Here is a 15,531-nt window from a genome sequence, read left to right on the forward strand (position 1 = left end):
CTTATCTGTTAAATAAAACTTGCTCTTTTTTTTCAGAATTTATTTGGACAAAAACCTAAGGGAACAAAATGTGACCATTTATGAGAGAGTAATAGAATGACATAATGTGTTTTTTATTCTGCTTCCTATATGAACATATATACCTGTAATGGTGGTACTGATACCAGCTGCTGCACCACAGTCTATTGCATAGTGGCCAGGACTCCAAAATAGCTGCCATATGTAAAAAGACTGAATATCTCATTACTAAAATAGAACAAGAAATATTACTATTATATTTATATTTATATTGTATTTATATTTGTATTTAATTTTATATATTATTTATTATTGTTTATTAACAAATATATGAATTTTAAAAGGATATTAAGGTGCTTGAATGCATCCAGAGGAGGGCAACAAAACTGGTGAAAAGGCTGTAAGGCATGTCCTATGAGGAACAGCTAAGGCACGTCCTATGAGGAGTGGCTGAGGACTCTGGGCTTGTCTAGTCTGGAGAAAAGGAGGCTGAGGGGTGACCTCCTTGCTCTCTGCAGCTTCCTGAGGAGGGGAGGTGGAGAGGGAGGTGCTGAGCTCTTCTCCCTGGGATCCAGTAATAGGACGCGTGGGAATGGTTCAAAGCTGCGCCAGGGGAGGTTCAGACTGGACCTTAGGAACCATTTCTTTACTGAGAGGGTGGTCAAACCCTGGAACAGGCTTCCTAGAGAGGTGGTCGATGCCCCAAGCCTGTCAGTGTTTAAGATGTGTTTGGGCAATGCCCTTAATACCATGCTTTAGCTTTTGGTCAGCCCTGAAGTGGTCAGGCAGTTGGACTAGATGATTGTTGTAGGTCCCTTCCAACAGAACTATTCTATTCTATTCTATTCTATTCTATTCTATTCTATTCTATTCTATTCTATTCTAATTCTATTCTATTCTATTCTATTCTAATAGCTCTGGCAATTATGCTTTCTGGTGAGACTGTGTTTTGCTCAAAAGTTTGAGTTTAAAATTACAAAGTAATTAGAATTGCTAAATACGATTATACATATGCTAAACACATAGCTCTCAACCAGTGTGAGCTAAAAAAGATAAGAGACCAGGGGCCAAATTAAACAGCAATTTAGCTGAAATCTAATTTAATTATGCCACCTTATGCCAGAACTTCCCAAGAAGAGAATGCAAGGATAAGGGCACTGTACTTGAAATAATGTAAGATTCATAGATTAATCACACTTGACATATTTAACTTCTTTTCTAAAGGTTTTCTAAAGCACTAAGGTGTGCCTTTTACTGGCCCTCATGGAAGTTCTGAATGGGATTGAACTTCAGCCATGGCTGAACTCTTCCAGAAATATTACATTTATAGTTTCTTGCTTCAAATAGGTAAAATGTGGCTTGTTCTTTGTGGCAGATTGTCTCTTTTCCTTTTTATAGGTAATCGAGATTTAAAACATTTTTATTTAAAAAGCATAAGTTGATAGTAATGCTAATGAGCCTTTAAATGTGTTTTGTAAACTTAATATTCTGCACAGAAATGCATTCTTTTACTCCTGGGAAGGTTTGGAAGGTTATTAATATTTAATGGAAACATTCCTGTAATTTGTTCCAAATGAGAGAAACTTCACTGCAGATTTAAAGACAGGGGTTTATCACAATGAAAAGCAGAGATGGAGAGAGAGTTTCTGGCAAGAGTGCTTGGTTTATGGCTTTAAAAGGTCCTTTGTACCACTAACTCATTTTTCTCTTAGAGCTGGAGAGTTACACAACTGTGCTGCTAAAAAAGGCCCTGAACAAAAATGTTCTAAGCTCAGTGTTGTCATGAGGAAGGAATTATGTTCATAGCTCTCAATAGCTAAGAGGTACTGTTAGCTAATCAGTGGACAAGGATTTGCATAATATTGTAACATGATGACACTATTATAAAAATTTGTTCAGTGCAATGAGCCACTAACATAGAGCTATTATTAAAATGGCTGGTCAAACTTTTCTCTATCCATGGATCCCACCTCATCCTGAATAATAAGGGCAAGTTAATTAAATATGAGTAATGAATATTAATAGAGAAAGCTGTCTTCAAGATGCAGAATAGGACAGAATGTCAAGGGAGAGAGAAAGCTGAAAGCTTATTATTCTTATTTTATGAATAACAAGTTCTAGAGAGAAGCAGTTAATCCAAAAGATTTGTAAGTGTATAATCAATGTACACAAATGGGAAGAGAAAGGTACTCTGGCATTCCAATATACCTCAATGTTGTTCTCTGTTTATGTGATAATAGCTTGACTCTAAGTCTCTGAACTTATATTATAGCTCAGTGTTTTCTCCTATCTCTGCTAAATGAAAGCCAAATGCTTTTAAAAAATGGTGGAAGATCAGACAAAGATGTAAAAGCTTTAGTACACCTGTAAAAAAACACCACCAAAACCGAAAACAAAACAAAATGAAAAACCCAACACCCCACCCCCCTAAAAAACCCCAACAAACAAAAAAACCCCCACATTTATCATAGGGAAGAACACACCTATTTTTAGGCTACCAAGTGCTTTGTGGATGGAAGAGCCAGTTTGAAACACTGGCAAGTTGCAAATATCTTTAGCAGTTGCAAATACCAAAGCCAAGTGAGACAAGGACTGAAGGACTGTTTAGCGCCTGCTTCGTCTATGGATGAAACAGCTCTGCTTCTTATTTTCCTAGTAGGCATAAGTTTCACAGCATTAGGATTGACTCTGTTGCAACCTATCCTCATCCCACTATAAGTATGATGACCAGTGCTTGTTTAGTATCTAAATTACCAAGTATACTCCTGGAGCTTAAGGAGACTTTCTGTCACGTCTGAATATTGTCCATAGTGTATTTGAGTGTCAGGTTTCTAAGATTACTGTTCCTCGTAATGTTATTATAGATCTAACATTTCTTTGTGTCCCTTTCACTCAAAAGCAGGTTGTTCTGATCCTCTCAAGCTTTGCCAGAATTCAGTGCCAGATGTCAGCATTCCAAAATTATGTTTGTTTTAGTAAAAGTTTTATTCTTAATACAGTAATTTCAGTCCATATTAAATGCCTTTTGTTTTTTCATTATGCACTGGGACACATTTTTGGTCTCTGACTACAAAGATTAAAAAAAAAGAAAAAAGTTGCTGTTCTTATACAATCACAGGAGTCTGGAAGCAGGAGCTTTAAAAACAAAATACAACGAAACTAAGAATAACACATGTTTTTCCAGTGCTGCTTCCCATATGGTAATAGCTGCCTGTAGAAAAAAGATCCTTATCACAGCTTTGCTGGTTTTGTTTGTATGTAACTATTTTTTCAGAATGTCTCTCTGTTGCTTCATTCTTTTTGTAAAAAATATGAGGAAATTTTTACAGTCTGATTTACAAGTATTTCAAAATAATACAAATAGAAAGTTATTCAACTGATTTTTCCCTAGCTGTAGTTACAACCTGGGCTCCAATATTAATTTTCCTTTTAATTTTACTCATAAAAAAATACTTGCATTATTATATGAAGTGCAAATTAGATTTTCTAGATTCATTATTTCCAGTATACATTTTTGGCATTGTATTTAATGTTTGATTCTGTTACACTTTTCATAAAATAAAAGGAAAAAAAGATCTTGAAAGCAAAACCTGAGCCTTTCCAGAAACAGAAGTTCTTCTTAAGACCTAACATGAAGTTTGGTTAAAATATAAAGTGGTACTTTAACTAATGTGGTTTACTTTTGAAGAGAGTGCCAGGTCCTACTGATCTGACAGATGCTTTATAAAGTATGTCCAAAGATGGGGAAGAAGGACAAGAGGAACTGATCCTTACCTCAAACAGAGCGGGACAGGACACAATGAAAGTGAAGAAAGGACAAGGAGAAAGCTGCAGCTCATGGCAGGGAGAGAGAGAGGCATGCATTGAAATGGCAGTGGAGCTCAAAACTTGTGTCCAGAACCGATGGCAGCTGAGGTCAAGCTACACTGGGCTAGAAAGGAGGCAATGACACCATACCTTTCCTAAACTTTTTGCTTTAGGAGGGCATGGTAGCTGAGCTGCAGAGAATGTACATTTTATACGAGTCTTAAAAATAAAGAGGGAGAGAGAAGAAAGAACAGGAAAGGAGAAAACCAGAAAATTTAAAAGGAAATGAACTTCAGGCACAGTCATCAGCTGCACAGATGGAGCAACAGAAAGCAAATCTAGACTTGCTAGGAGCCAAACTACCTCTCTAGCACAAGCTCTGCCCCACTTCTGCCTGCCAGGACAGCCCTGCCAGGCCCTTTTTTACTAGCCACATTTCAAATAATGCCTCTCACCACCACTCTGGCCCCAGCTATTTCCAGCTGGCCCTGCCATACTCCCGCATCCCTCCCATACAACGAATGAACTGTCATCTGTGATTTTAGGGTGAGTTCTAAGGACTAGCATATAGGTGTAGCAGATGTGTACTGGCAAGCTGAGTAGCTGGCTTTTCACACTCCAAATGTTTTTTTGCTATACATTTATATATATTTCTACAAACACATGCACACACACACACATATGTATATACACACACATATGTATATAAAAGACAGAATTCCAGGGAAACCAAAGCCATGAGAAGTCTGGAAAGAGCTGCTGACAGGAGATAAGTACATAAGCAAAGACTGAGCTGGCAATATGCAGTGTTACATTTTTTGTGCATACATTAGCTAAAGAAACTGTTTTGAACCGTGTTTTCCATTCCTAGTTGTAAATGTTGGTATGTCTGTGTTTCTATGTGCCTAACACTTTCTGTTGGAAGTGCTGTTTGTTGAGAAATGGTGCTCCTGGGATAGCCAGGTCCTCCTGCTCCAGCAGCTTTTATCCCTGTCCAATTTGTGCCCTGCCCAGTTGCTTCTGCTATAGACCCACAGCTGCTCTTCCTGGGTGGTTAGCAGCAGGCTTCAGGTGAGTTTACCCCTGTCCACCCCCCATCTCAAAAGGGTTTTTGCAGAGGTTTTCCCTTGCTCCTCCCTGAACAGCTCTTACTGGGTTTTTTTGTCATACTTTTGTTTTTATCATTTCTTCCCCAAGACCCCAGAGATCCCTGAGGAAAGATCAGAGACATCTTTTGTGCTGCTCTGAAAAGAGCCAGTTTAGATTTTCATTCGCTTAGTGCCTTGAGTCCTTTTATTTATCAATAGGAGAAATTAATGAAATATTGTGTCTCTTTGATGCAGTATATAAATAACCTTTGGGAAGCAACAGCAAGTAAGAAACATGAAACTCATAAAGGAGCAGCAGTTCTTGATTGCTGTGCCAATTTTGTTTACCTTACCAGAAAATTTTGACCTGCAAAGTGAGAATTGACGCAATTCACATTTCTAATTTTATCTTTCTGGTTGCCTTGTCTTCAAATGTTGTGCAGCAGAGATATAAACGCCATCCAAGAAATCCTCCTCTCCTGCTGCCAGTTTTTTGGCACATAGCACAGGCTGTATTGTGATATCAGTGAAACTCATAATGTAGGGAAGTGGATCTAAAAAGATATTTGTATGTTTAGTGTACAGGACAGTAATGCAGGAGCACAGAGTCCCTCAAGCGTGCTACAAAATAAGTTTGTGTTTTGCAGACTGAATTCCTTCATGACAGGCTCATTAAGAGTTCTTGCTGCCAAATGCTGTTTGCTTTCACCTTCAAAAGTGTCTGCTTTAATAATGAGCAACTCTGCTTGGAAGTTACTTACACAAAGTATTGTTCCTGTCAGTGGTGCAGTGCTAGGCAAGGGTAGGAGGGAGAGCACACGCTCAGCAAATGAATTCAAGGGCCTGATTTAACATATTGCTCAAAAGCATTGGTATAGTCTAAGCTGGTATGGCACATTTTGGATGAAGTCTAGCTTAGCAGGACTTGACAGTAAGGGGGATTTACTTCTGCTAAGTTAACTCAGCTAACTGGACTTAGCAAGCCTAAATAGTTATTATTTTCAAGATTACTATCAGAACCTTGGTTTCTCTGTTTTGTATTTTGAGACTTTCCAGCCCCATAAACTCTTAACTTCATGTGGAATACAGGTTCTTCTTGAGTCGCTAGCTTGCTATTCCTAAGTGTTTCTACTTGCACAGATGGCCATTACATTATGTCTCTCCATTCCTCTGGGAGCATGTTGTCGGCAGCTGGTGCATTCCCCATACACTAAGGCCTTCAATGGTATGGCAGTTACACAGTAATAATGAAAATCTGTAGGAAATTTCCCTAACATTATTAAAGGGTTGTTTCAAGGGAGAAGCACAGGACGAAACCTGGTTCATGTGGTTACTGTAAAAATAACTGACATATCTTCACTTTAAGCTTTATTGTACTGTCAAATTCACAGCTTTAAGTTTAACTCAAATGAACAGCCAAGGTAATCTAGAATTATCTATCTCCATACCATTTGATACATATATGATAAAGAAGAGTTGGCCAAATACATACCAGATTGCTATCTTCACCCTGAGCCAGAAACAGATATTTTGCACTCAATCTATACCTCTGCCATTCCATTTTCACTGCCTATAGATATACATGCCCTATTCAAGATCTTTACTGATGGAAAAGCTTTAGTGGTCCTTTTAGCAATCAAAATTCTGGCAAAAAGCAATGAATTTTTGTAATATGAAATTATACATATCAGGATCTGGAGCATAAAAATGTTTGCAAATATCTAATTTTAATTATAGGTGAAAAAATTAAGAAAAAGAAACCCACATACTAGAGACATCAGAGCACTCAAGGCCAAACTCTGCAAGTCTCAGAGTCTTCCAAATACTCAGGACCATGGGTTATTGGCCAGTGTGCTGTATGTACTGCTCAGAAACTGGATAATTTCTAAAGTACTATGTCCCCTAAACCTTATCATTCTGTGATTTAATATCTAAAATCTGGTGCCCATTAAAAAAGATTCACTAAGATAGGATCGCCTAACCAGAAGCTAATGGAATTGTGGGAACTTTATTTAAAACAGAATTTATGGAAGTTATAATATTTGAAAATATGTCTTGCAGCTGCTGAGACCCTTTGTGTTTTGTTTTGACTAAGATTTTTAAAATACATCTTTTTGTCTTCTGTGCATGGAACTTTTCATAAAGCATTCCCTCACTGTCATTCACTCCCTTCTGCTTTTCCACTCTACTTCTCTAATGAACAGTCAGTCATCCTTACCAGACATTAACTACATGAATGAAAAGGCCCCCAAGACAATCTATGTGTCTTGTTTTCTGCTTGTCAAAGATGGAAATGAACTGCCTTGGTTAAAATGCCAGTCAATAATAGGTCAAATTTTATTCTTCCTCAGGCCTACTTTATTTAGTTTGCTTAGAAATAAACATCAGTCAGTGCACAATACAGATGCTATATTTCAAGATTTAAACCTAAAAAGATGGTCATCAGATTAATTCCATGGTCTTGCAAAAAAGGCTAAGATAACATAACAGCAGCCAATAACCATACCTGAATTGGAAAAGGTTTTCTTCAAGTACAATTACAAAACAGTACCTGAGGATAAAATTGTAGTGATTTACAGATATAAATATGATGAAATATGAAAATTAGTTCTTTTCTGCTCAGTTCTTTTGTAATAAACAAAGAGAAAGGCCACTTACATAGTTGCATTATCTGTTTCAAATAAATTAATAAATAAATATGTAAAGTATAATATTTAATATTAAAGTATTTGATATTTCTAATGTGCTATTTCTCCTGACAAATGGTATTTGAGTTCCTTAACGATCGTACAAACGGAGCTGTCTTTAGGGCATTTATGAATATATTCTAGTCAGAATACAAAGGAGATGCTTATGAATGTGTGGAACGCAAAAGTTTTGACAACATTGATTACTGATGTTTGGGTTCATTTCTTACATGATCATAAACACTCTACTGCATAATTTGTACATTAGGCCAATTAAAATTTCAGTTGCTTCCTTATAGCAAGTGAATAGACAATAATACCAACAGGAATGTGATTATCAATGTTTGAAACTAATAAACTTCACTCTATTCATAGTCATCCATCTATGCCATATACTGAAATACCGCTTTAGAAAAACTTCTTTTTTATCATCACATGAACATAGTATTAGCTACAGGCACATATTAGATGCCTGTATTGAGAACAACCCCAAATACCTGGCTCCTTCCCAGGCTGACTGAAATCAAATGCCTAGGTCCAGAAGAGCATCTTTTATCCCGAAGTCAGTCAGTGTTTGGATCTTCATCCACAGCTTCATTTCCCTTTGTGTAAAATTATTTAAGAACTTTTATCTTTATTTGTCTTCCTTTACACTGATTTTTTATTCTCTGTAATCAAGAGTGCCTAAGCCCACACTAGCTAGCTTATTGCTAGGGGTGTTCACTCTTATCTGCAGACAGGCTTCAGTGTAAATCACCCACAGCAAAATAAGATTTGCTTCAGTAGCAGTGGGCTCCTGCTTGTCATACCGTTGTATTTCCAACCATACATGTCTCTGACTGACAAACAAGCAGATAGACACTGACAAAACTTGTTTGAAAATCATATCTCTTCTGTACAGAAAGGCTGTGTGCTTGCTATAGGCCATATTTTCCTTCTGTCCCTCCCAGCTCTTTTCTCTAATATCAAATCAAATAAATGAAGCCAGCAAAACGTGAGAGTAAACCTTATTCCATAAAAGAAATGCAAATAAATGGTTTTAAATAATGACCGGTGATATTTCTTCTGCTAATAAATTATTTTACTCAACTTTTCAATGATTCCTTTATCTTATTTACAGACTATGACCTACTGAGAAAGAATTGACCTATGAGTATTAGAATATGCACAGGGGTAGCACAAGAGTCTTAATAACTTAATATTCAGTAATACCACCAGAAAATTTGGGAGCAGTTCTGTTAATGGAGCTATCCAACCTCCAGACCATAGTTGGTATAGGCTTAGCCAGCTCAGAGTGTAAAATGGAAAAGGTTAGGTCTGTCTGGCCTTCCCTGCAAAGACATAACCTAACCTCCTGTGATGCCTGTTAGAGTCTAACTTCTACATTAGCTTTCCATCTTGGATCACTGAAACTACATCAGAGCAGTAGCGGCTGTAATCCAGAATGAACAGAATCCATATATTTTACCTAAGACCTTGTTTGGTTTTAGTAACTGTCTTGGTTATGTTTCTTATTCTATAAGTGGTTTCTGATGTATGTAGAATCTCCTTTTTTTACTTTATTAGTTTATGAGATTAATGATGTATGTGTAAAGAAGGAGGCCCACTTAATCTATTTTTCTCTTGTTCACAAGGCAGTACTACTAGCTCAGGAACCATTTCAGAAAACACACCAAATAAAACATTGTTTATCACTGGTTATTATTCTCTGTCTGTAGGAAGGCAAATTAATTTGTCTGTATTGTAAACTAAACTATTTCTTATCCACTCCAAAAATCTGAAATAATGAAATTAAGTTTCAAAGTTTGTTAAAATTGAATACACACTGATGATCTGTTAGACAGATATGGGATTGCACTGAATGTTACATATGTGTCATCTAAAGCTTTTAATGTTTATGGTTTAAAAATATTAAATAGGTATACTGGAACAGGAAATAGTTCTGCATTTCCTGTATTTTAGTTATTGCTGTTGTCTCACAATCTTAGGACAGACATGGGTGGTTATGCTAGACAGTGCATATAGATGTAGTAACATGTAGTCCCTGCCCTGAAAAATTTTTAATGGAAATAAGTAAAGCAAGCAGTGGGAGAAAGGAAGACTTACACATCTTACTTTAAAGGCAATTGAATGAGATACAGAGAATGAGGGAGAAAACTGATTTGAGATAAGGGACTGATATTTTTTTTATTAGATATCATCTTTATTTTAAAAGCACTGCCTTCCAGCTTTTATTTTCTCAGCACAGATCTGTATTGGTGCTAAAGTTGACATGAGCACCCATGGCTTAAAATCACAATAACAGAACAATTAAACATTGCCTGTTTGGTCAGGATGTTTCCAGACTTCAGGAACCATCCTGATCTTATAATGAAGATCTTAGGATGCTATTTTGTCCCAGTATTTTATCCAGGACATGAGATTTTACCTGTCCCCTCACACTGGGGGGGGGGGACCCCAGTGCGGAAGTGTCCCCTCACCCAGTTTCACACTGGGAAGGTACAAGGCAGGAGCAGGAGACAAGGTTCTTACCTGGCTCTCAGGTTGAATGACATGACTCAGTGAATGACTCAGGATATATGACCTGACACAGGGCCATGCCTTTCTGCTTCTCTGCACTCTCACCTCATGACAGAATGGATCTGTCCCTCCTACTATGATCCAATGCAGAATTCTCCTTCTTCCTGTTATTCTCAGTTTTATCCCCCTTGATTAGTTTTATGACTAGGATCGCAGAGTTGCACAATAACTGTTGTCAGAGTTTTCTTTCTATTAAAAAAAATTATAATTTGTCAATTTATTTGCAGCATGTTAAAAATGTGTTTGTTATTGTTTCAGGACACAGCGGGTCAGGAGAGATACAGAACAATTACCACAGCTTACTACCGGGGTGCAATGGGCTTCATTTTAATGTATGATATCACGAATGAAGAATCTTTCAATGCTGTGCAGGATTGGTAAGTAAAACTTGGAATTCACATTAAATAGCACAGGGAATATTTGATATCACTCGCCTGCTGTGACAGTGTAAATTATTTTGGAAAACTTATTCCAAGTGCAGTGCCCAAGCATTCCTATACCCAAATATACAGTGGGTTTTTTTTCTGGAAAGACAATGAATACTTTAAAATGTGTTGCATATAAGTCATTGTAACCATTGTGTTTTCTGTGATTTCAGTTAATGTGCGTTATTCATACTACTAAAACCAGCAACATGCTAGTGTGGAGAGTAACTGCTAAGATACCAGAAAGTGTTTCCATATTTCATGGAAAAAAATGAGATACCATGTGTGGGGGTTGTCTTTTAATTTAATTTTTCATCATGTTGCTTTTAACCGTAGCTGGTTATACATTGTGCTGTCAGTCTTGTGCCTCAAGTGTAAAAATGATGAGCAAACTTCATCAGAATAGCAGAACCTAAAATGACTGGTACTAATGTTACCTTGTTTTATGTGAATGTCAAGATGTCCCCATAAAAGCGTGTCATTTTAATCAGACATGGGTCAGTCAGGATCCAAACAATCTAAGGCTTTTTTAAGTAAAGCTGACCCAAAAGGAAAGCATGAGCATCTCTTTCCATTTACTAGAGAATCAATAAGCTTACATGACTAGTATAGACCAGACAACTAGCTTTTGGACAACTGAATGTATCCGGGAGGAGTCTCTGCTTGATACTCAAAGAGGAAGACCCGTTTATTCACTGTGACTTGTTACACCAAAGGGACATTCTGCCCATTTTGTACAAGCTGGAGGCATCATGCTGAGTGCTTGCTGTTACACATTCGTGAGTACCGCTCTGTTCAACAGCATGAGACAGAATCTCTTACCTAACAGGAGGTAGCTGAAAGTGTTATTCATAAATGCTGCTGTGAAAGTTTAGCAAAAACAGAGAATCAAGGAGTATACCCAACCTCCCAGCTGAACCCGCAGTTGTGGCTGCCAGCACCACTGCTTCCTGGGCCTTCCAGCTGAAGCACTTTCTTGCTTTGCCTCTGCTGTTCTTTGCCCATGGCCTGATTCTGTTCAAGCACTGGGTTAACTGGGTGATAATGGCTGTCTAGGACCAGCTGTAATCTGCAAATCTCATCGCCCCATCTCTGGGCAAACCAGATGGCATGCCATGTATTATCTAGCTTCCTCCAACACAAAGGTTTCTTTATAGCAAGTGTAAATATGAGTACTTTAATTTTCCCACCTGTTATTTTTCCAGCCTCCTAGATCTGGTATGGTTGGCACTCTTTGTCTCCTGGTGAAAAGTAACTAGGCTTCATACTAATTAAAAAAAAAAGTCCCTGTAAAATGAAACAAGAAACTATTTAAAAGCTATGGAGTTCTTAAATAGGTTTGTGAGATACCATTTTTCCATCATTTTTATCTAGAAGCTGTACAAACAGTTGGCAGCTACTATAGAAATTTGGTGGACAGGAGGGATTGCATTATTATGTGCCGAGAGCTACTGAGCAGTCATCTGCATGATGAAAGGGATGACAGAGAGGCAGAGTGCCTCACTTGTCAGGATGAGATGTAGATTTGCTTGTTATTTTTATTTTTTATTTCATGAGCCCAGTTGCTGCCCTGCTGTTCTTCCTCTGTTTTATTCCTCACATCTCACAGCTGATAATTGATTTTGATTAGCCCATGCTCCAATTTTGATAGTAATTACAAAACTACAGCTTGCTTCTGAATGTGAGAGAAGTTAAAGAAAACTCACAATTACCAATGCTGCAGAAAAGCAAGCATGGCTATGCGCATGTGTCTGTGCATTTGTGAAGGATATGGGGGGAGGGAGCAGGAGCTTTTAAGCCTCTCTGGGGCTTAAAATGCTTTTCTCTGTGATAAATGTGACTCTGAAGGCAGTGGTGCCGTTTCATATACGTGCACAATGGGCCAAATCCAAGCTGAAATCACATCAGCTTCAAGGCTTGATCTAGAAACTGGACTGCAGTCAGGACAATGAATCTACAGGTGCCTTTTAGATTTGGATAAAGGATTTTGGTTTAAAATGTGTGTTGGGATGATTCTTTAAAAGCAGTTAGTTCAAAGCAGTTGTACTCATATTGAAAGGCATTTTTTTTCAGTCTGAAGTCTGGCTGACATTTCTCCTTTATAACAACAGATGGATAGTCGTATTTTTAGACGCCATGCCTAGGTCAGCATGAATATATTCAGCTGTAAGAAATTCTATATCTACTTTGACTATTAACATTTTACATTTAAAAAAATTCAGTATCTTTAATTTTACCTAAACCTCTTAGCACCAATATATGCAACAGTATAGTAGCCAAGCATTTTGTCCACCACTCTGTGAGAATGAGAAAGGGTTTTGTCTAAAAGCTTAGCTAAATGACTTGAAGGTCTAATAAATTTCAACTATACTGCAGACACTTCAGGAAATATTCATATCTTACCTTGCCTAATTAAAATAAAAAAACTTTAAAGATTGGAAATGATGGTAACAACAAAAGTTGTAACCTAAATAGAGATTTTTTTTGAGATTCAAAAACTTTTGGCATGAGAAATCTTGAGTTGGTAGTTGGTACTGGTACTGATAGTTCTGTTGGTACTGATGTTCTGTTGGCACCAACTTGGTTATAGAGTTGGTACGGATAGTTCTGCTGTATGTACACCCAGTGATTTATTGCCTTCAGTCTCATCCAGAGGATGATGCTAAGAATACTCTGCCAGTGCTCATGTCCTATAATTGTTCAGTCACTTCAGAGCTACTGCCTTCTAGGCTGTGTTCAACTAACCTGTACTCTCTGGATAGCTATGTTCCCTGTATGGTATCACAGGTACTACAACAGATGCTGTTTAAATGAGCCTAGTTTGGCAGACAGTTCAGACTGACCTACAAAATTGACAGGTCCTTACTAATTTTTTACCATTTTGACGTTAGACTTCTACCATTTAGATTTAGACTTTTAGACTTTATCACTTTGACTTCATCAGCAGTTAGTCTAAATGTTTAAAAACTTTGAAAAAATAATTGAAGAGTATTTCTCTTCAATTCCAGGTCAGTCTCTGAATCTGTTTCCTCTGACGAAAATGGCAGTGACAGTAGTGACTGCCAGTGGCACAGCACTGAACAGTATTCTCTTTTATAGATACATATTTTCAGAAGTTCACAAGGACCAACAGGTTCTGTTTTTATTCAGGGAGAGTGGATGTGTGCTGAAAATCTGGCTGCTAGCAGAAACAGCAAATTAAACATGCTTTGACTCAGCAGATCTCCTATGGAGCTCTGCCCAGATTTTGAAGCTGCCTTTTCCAGGAGGCTTTTTCCTTCAGAAATGCAGCTAATGCTGCAAGTGCAAGGTGTGTACCTTGCAGTAGTTTGGTGTATGTTGGTCATGCCACCCTAAAAACATGCAGCTTTTGGCAACAGATTTATTTCGTATCAATAGGAACCACTTGTAGGGCATCATTTTCTGGCTGGCTGAGGTCTAAATTAGAAACAGGGAATAACCAAAACATCCCATTTAGCTGAATTCTTTAGACAGTATCTACACATTTCAAGTAATTGGCCTAGTGGAATCTGATTTTCTTTCAAAATTCCTTCTTATTAAATCTGAAGGGCAAATAAGTGAATGTTGAGAGTGGCTCCATGCCACTTCAATGCGTATTTGTTTTAGCTCAGTTATAATGTCACAGTGGTTGCATTCATTCCTCTTTTATACTACCGCTTGTAGCATTTACGGTTGTTAGCCTTTTCCATCATTACATTTCACTAGGAGCTGTTATGCCCTCTTTCATCTTAGTGGTTGAGTCCACATAAGGTGTAAGATTTATGGCAGTGGTACCTTATGGTAGAAGGGAGAGGGTGAAGGCTCTGTACTATCTTTGCAAATGCTATCAACTCAGTATGTTGAGTTCTATAGACATGCCAGGAAAATAAATGCCTCTGAGTTGAAGTTAAACCTGTTTTTATAAATACAACCTTTCTAGACTTACAATGACTGAATTAGAGTCGAAGAGTTATTTATACTCAGGATATTTCTAATGCAGTATCTCCGGCTAGGTCAGAAATAGCAGGAATGTAAACCATAATCTAAAAGCCTCAAGTTTTATGTTCTAGGTTGAAACCCTAGACTTGAAACTTTGCTAAGTCTGAAGGCTAGACAGGGACAGAGAGCACATTGTGTATAGTCATTTACACTCACTTTAAGTTTTTCCTCTGCACCTGAAAACATTGTCCCAACTTCAAGTGTTTGTCCAGCAATATCTTTATCATTGTCTGGTGACTGCTGAAGGCACTGCTTTGGAGGGCTTCCTTGTGCAGGAACTCAAAATTTGGGAATTCCACATAGCTGAAGTCTCAGATTCAGGGATGCTTCCTCGGGAGACACACAAGGCTGAAGGGACCTAAGAGGCTTTGAATTATTGACATTTTCAGGTGATCTGTGTTTTGTAAGTCTGTCAAGGTCTACACAATCGGATCTTCCTGCATTTTTGTCTGAGGCCTATGGGAGCAGGGGGGACAGCATCCTAGGAAAAACTTTGATTGCCCTCACTCCTTAAAAAATAAAGTATTTCTCAAAAATTATAAGATGGATATTTTTTAATGTCCCAGCTGGAAAGGAAAATGGTTACACATCTTCTTAAGAAATTCAGAGGGTCTTCCAGGAACAATGCTTCTCTTTCCTCTTTTTCTCTTGCTTTTTTCTCTGGTGTCATTTAAACAGCTTCCCCTCATCAGTCTGCTCAAGCTCATCACCTTTGAGGAGGAATCAGCTACTGGAAGGTACATAAACTGCCTATTTTATGAAGGAGACAGAGACTTGGGGCACAGCAGGCAATTTGTGATTTTAAGAACTCTATTGTGCTGTGTTTACTTCTGTATTTCTATAGGAACTATTTGCAGAATTTAGTACTAACCAATATGCTTGGAACAGAATGAAAATTAAGTTAATTTCAAATTAAAGCCAACGGAA

General features: G+C 37.7%; 1 protein-coding gene across 2 annotated transcripts in view; it reads left to right on the top strand.

Annotated features, from left to right (window-relative positions):
* Positions 1-15,531, top strand: part of RAB3C (RAB3C, member RAS oncogene family) — a 132,458-nt gene that overhangs the window by 58,529 nt on the left and 58,398 nt on the right. For both annotated transcript variants that reach the window (XM_072859506.1, XM_072859507.1), the window contains exon 3: positions 10,439-10,557. In XM_072859506.1, coding sequence (XP_072715607.1) covers positions 10,439-10,557 — 119 coding nt within the window. The remainder of the gene's footprint in view (positions 1-10,438; positions 10,558-15,531) is intronic.

The sequence above is a fragment of the Ciconia boyciana genome, chromosome 4, assembly GCF_034638445.1.
Source record: "Ciconia boyciana chromosome 4, ASM3463844v1, whole genome shotgun sequence".
Taxonomy (NCBI): Eukaryota; Metazoa; Chordata; class Aves; order Ciconiiformes; family Ciconiidae; genus Ciconia; species Ciconia boyciana.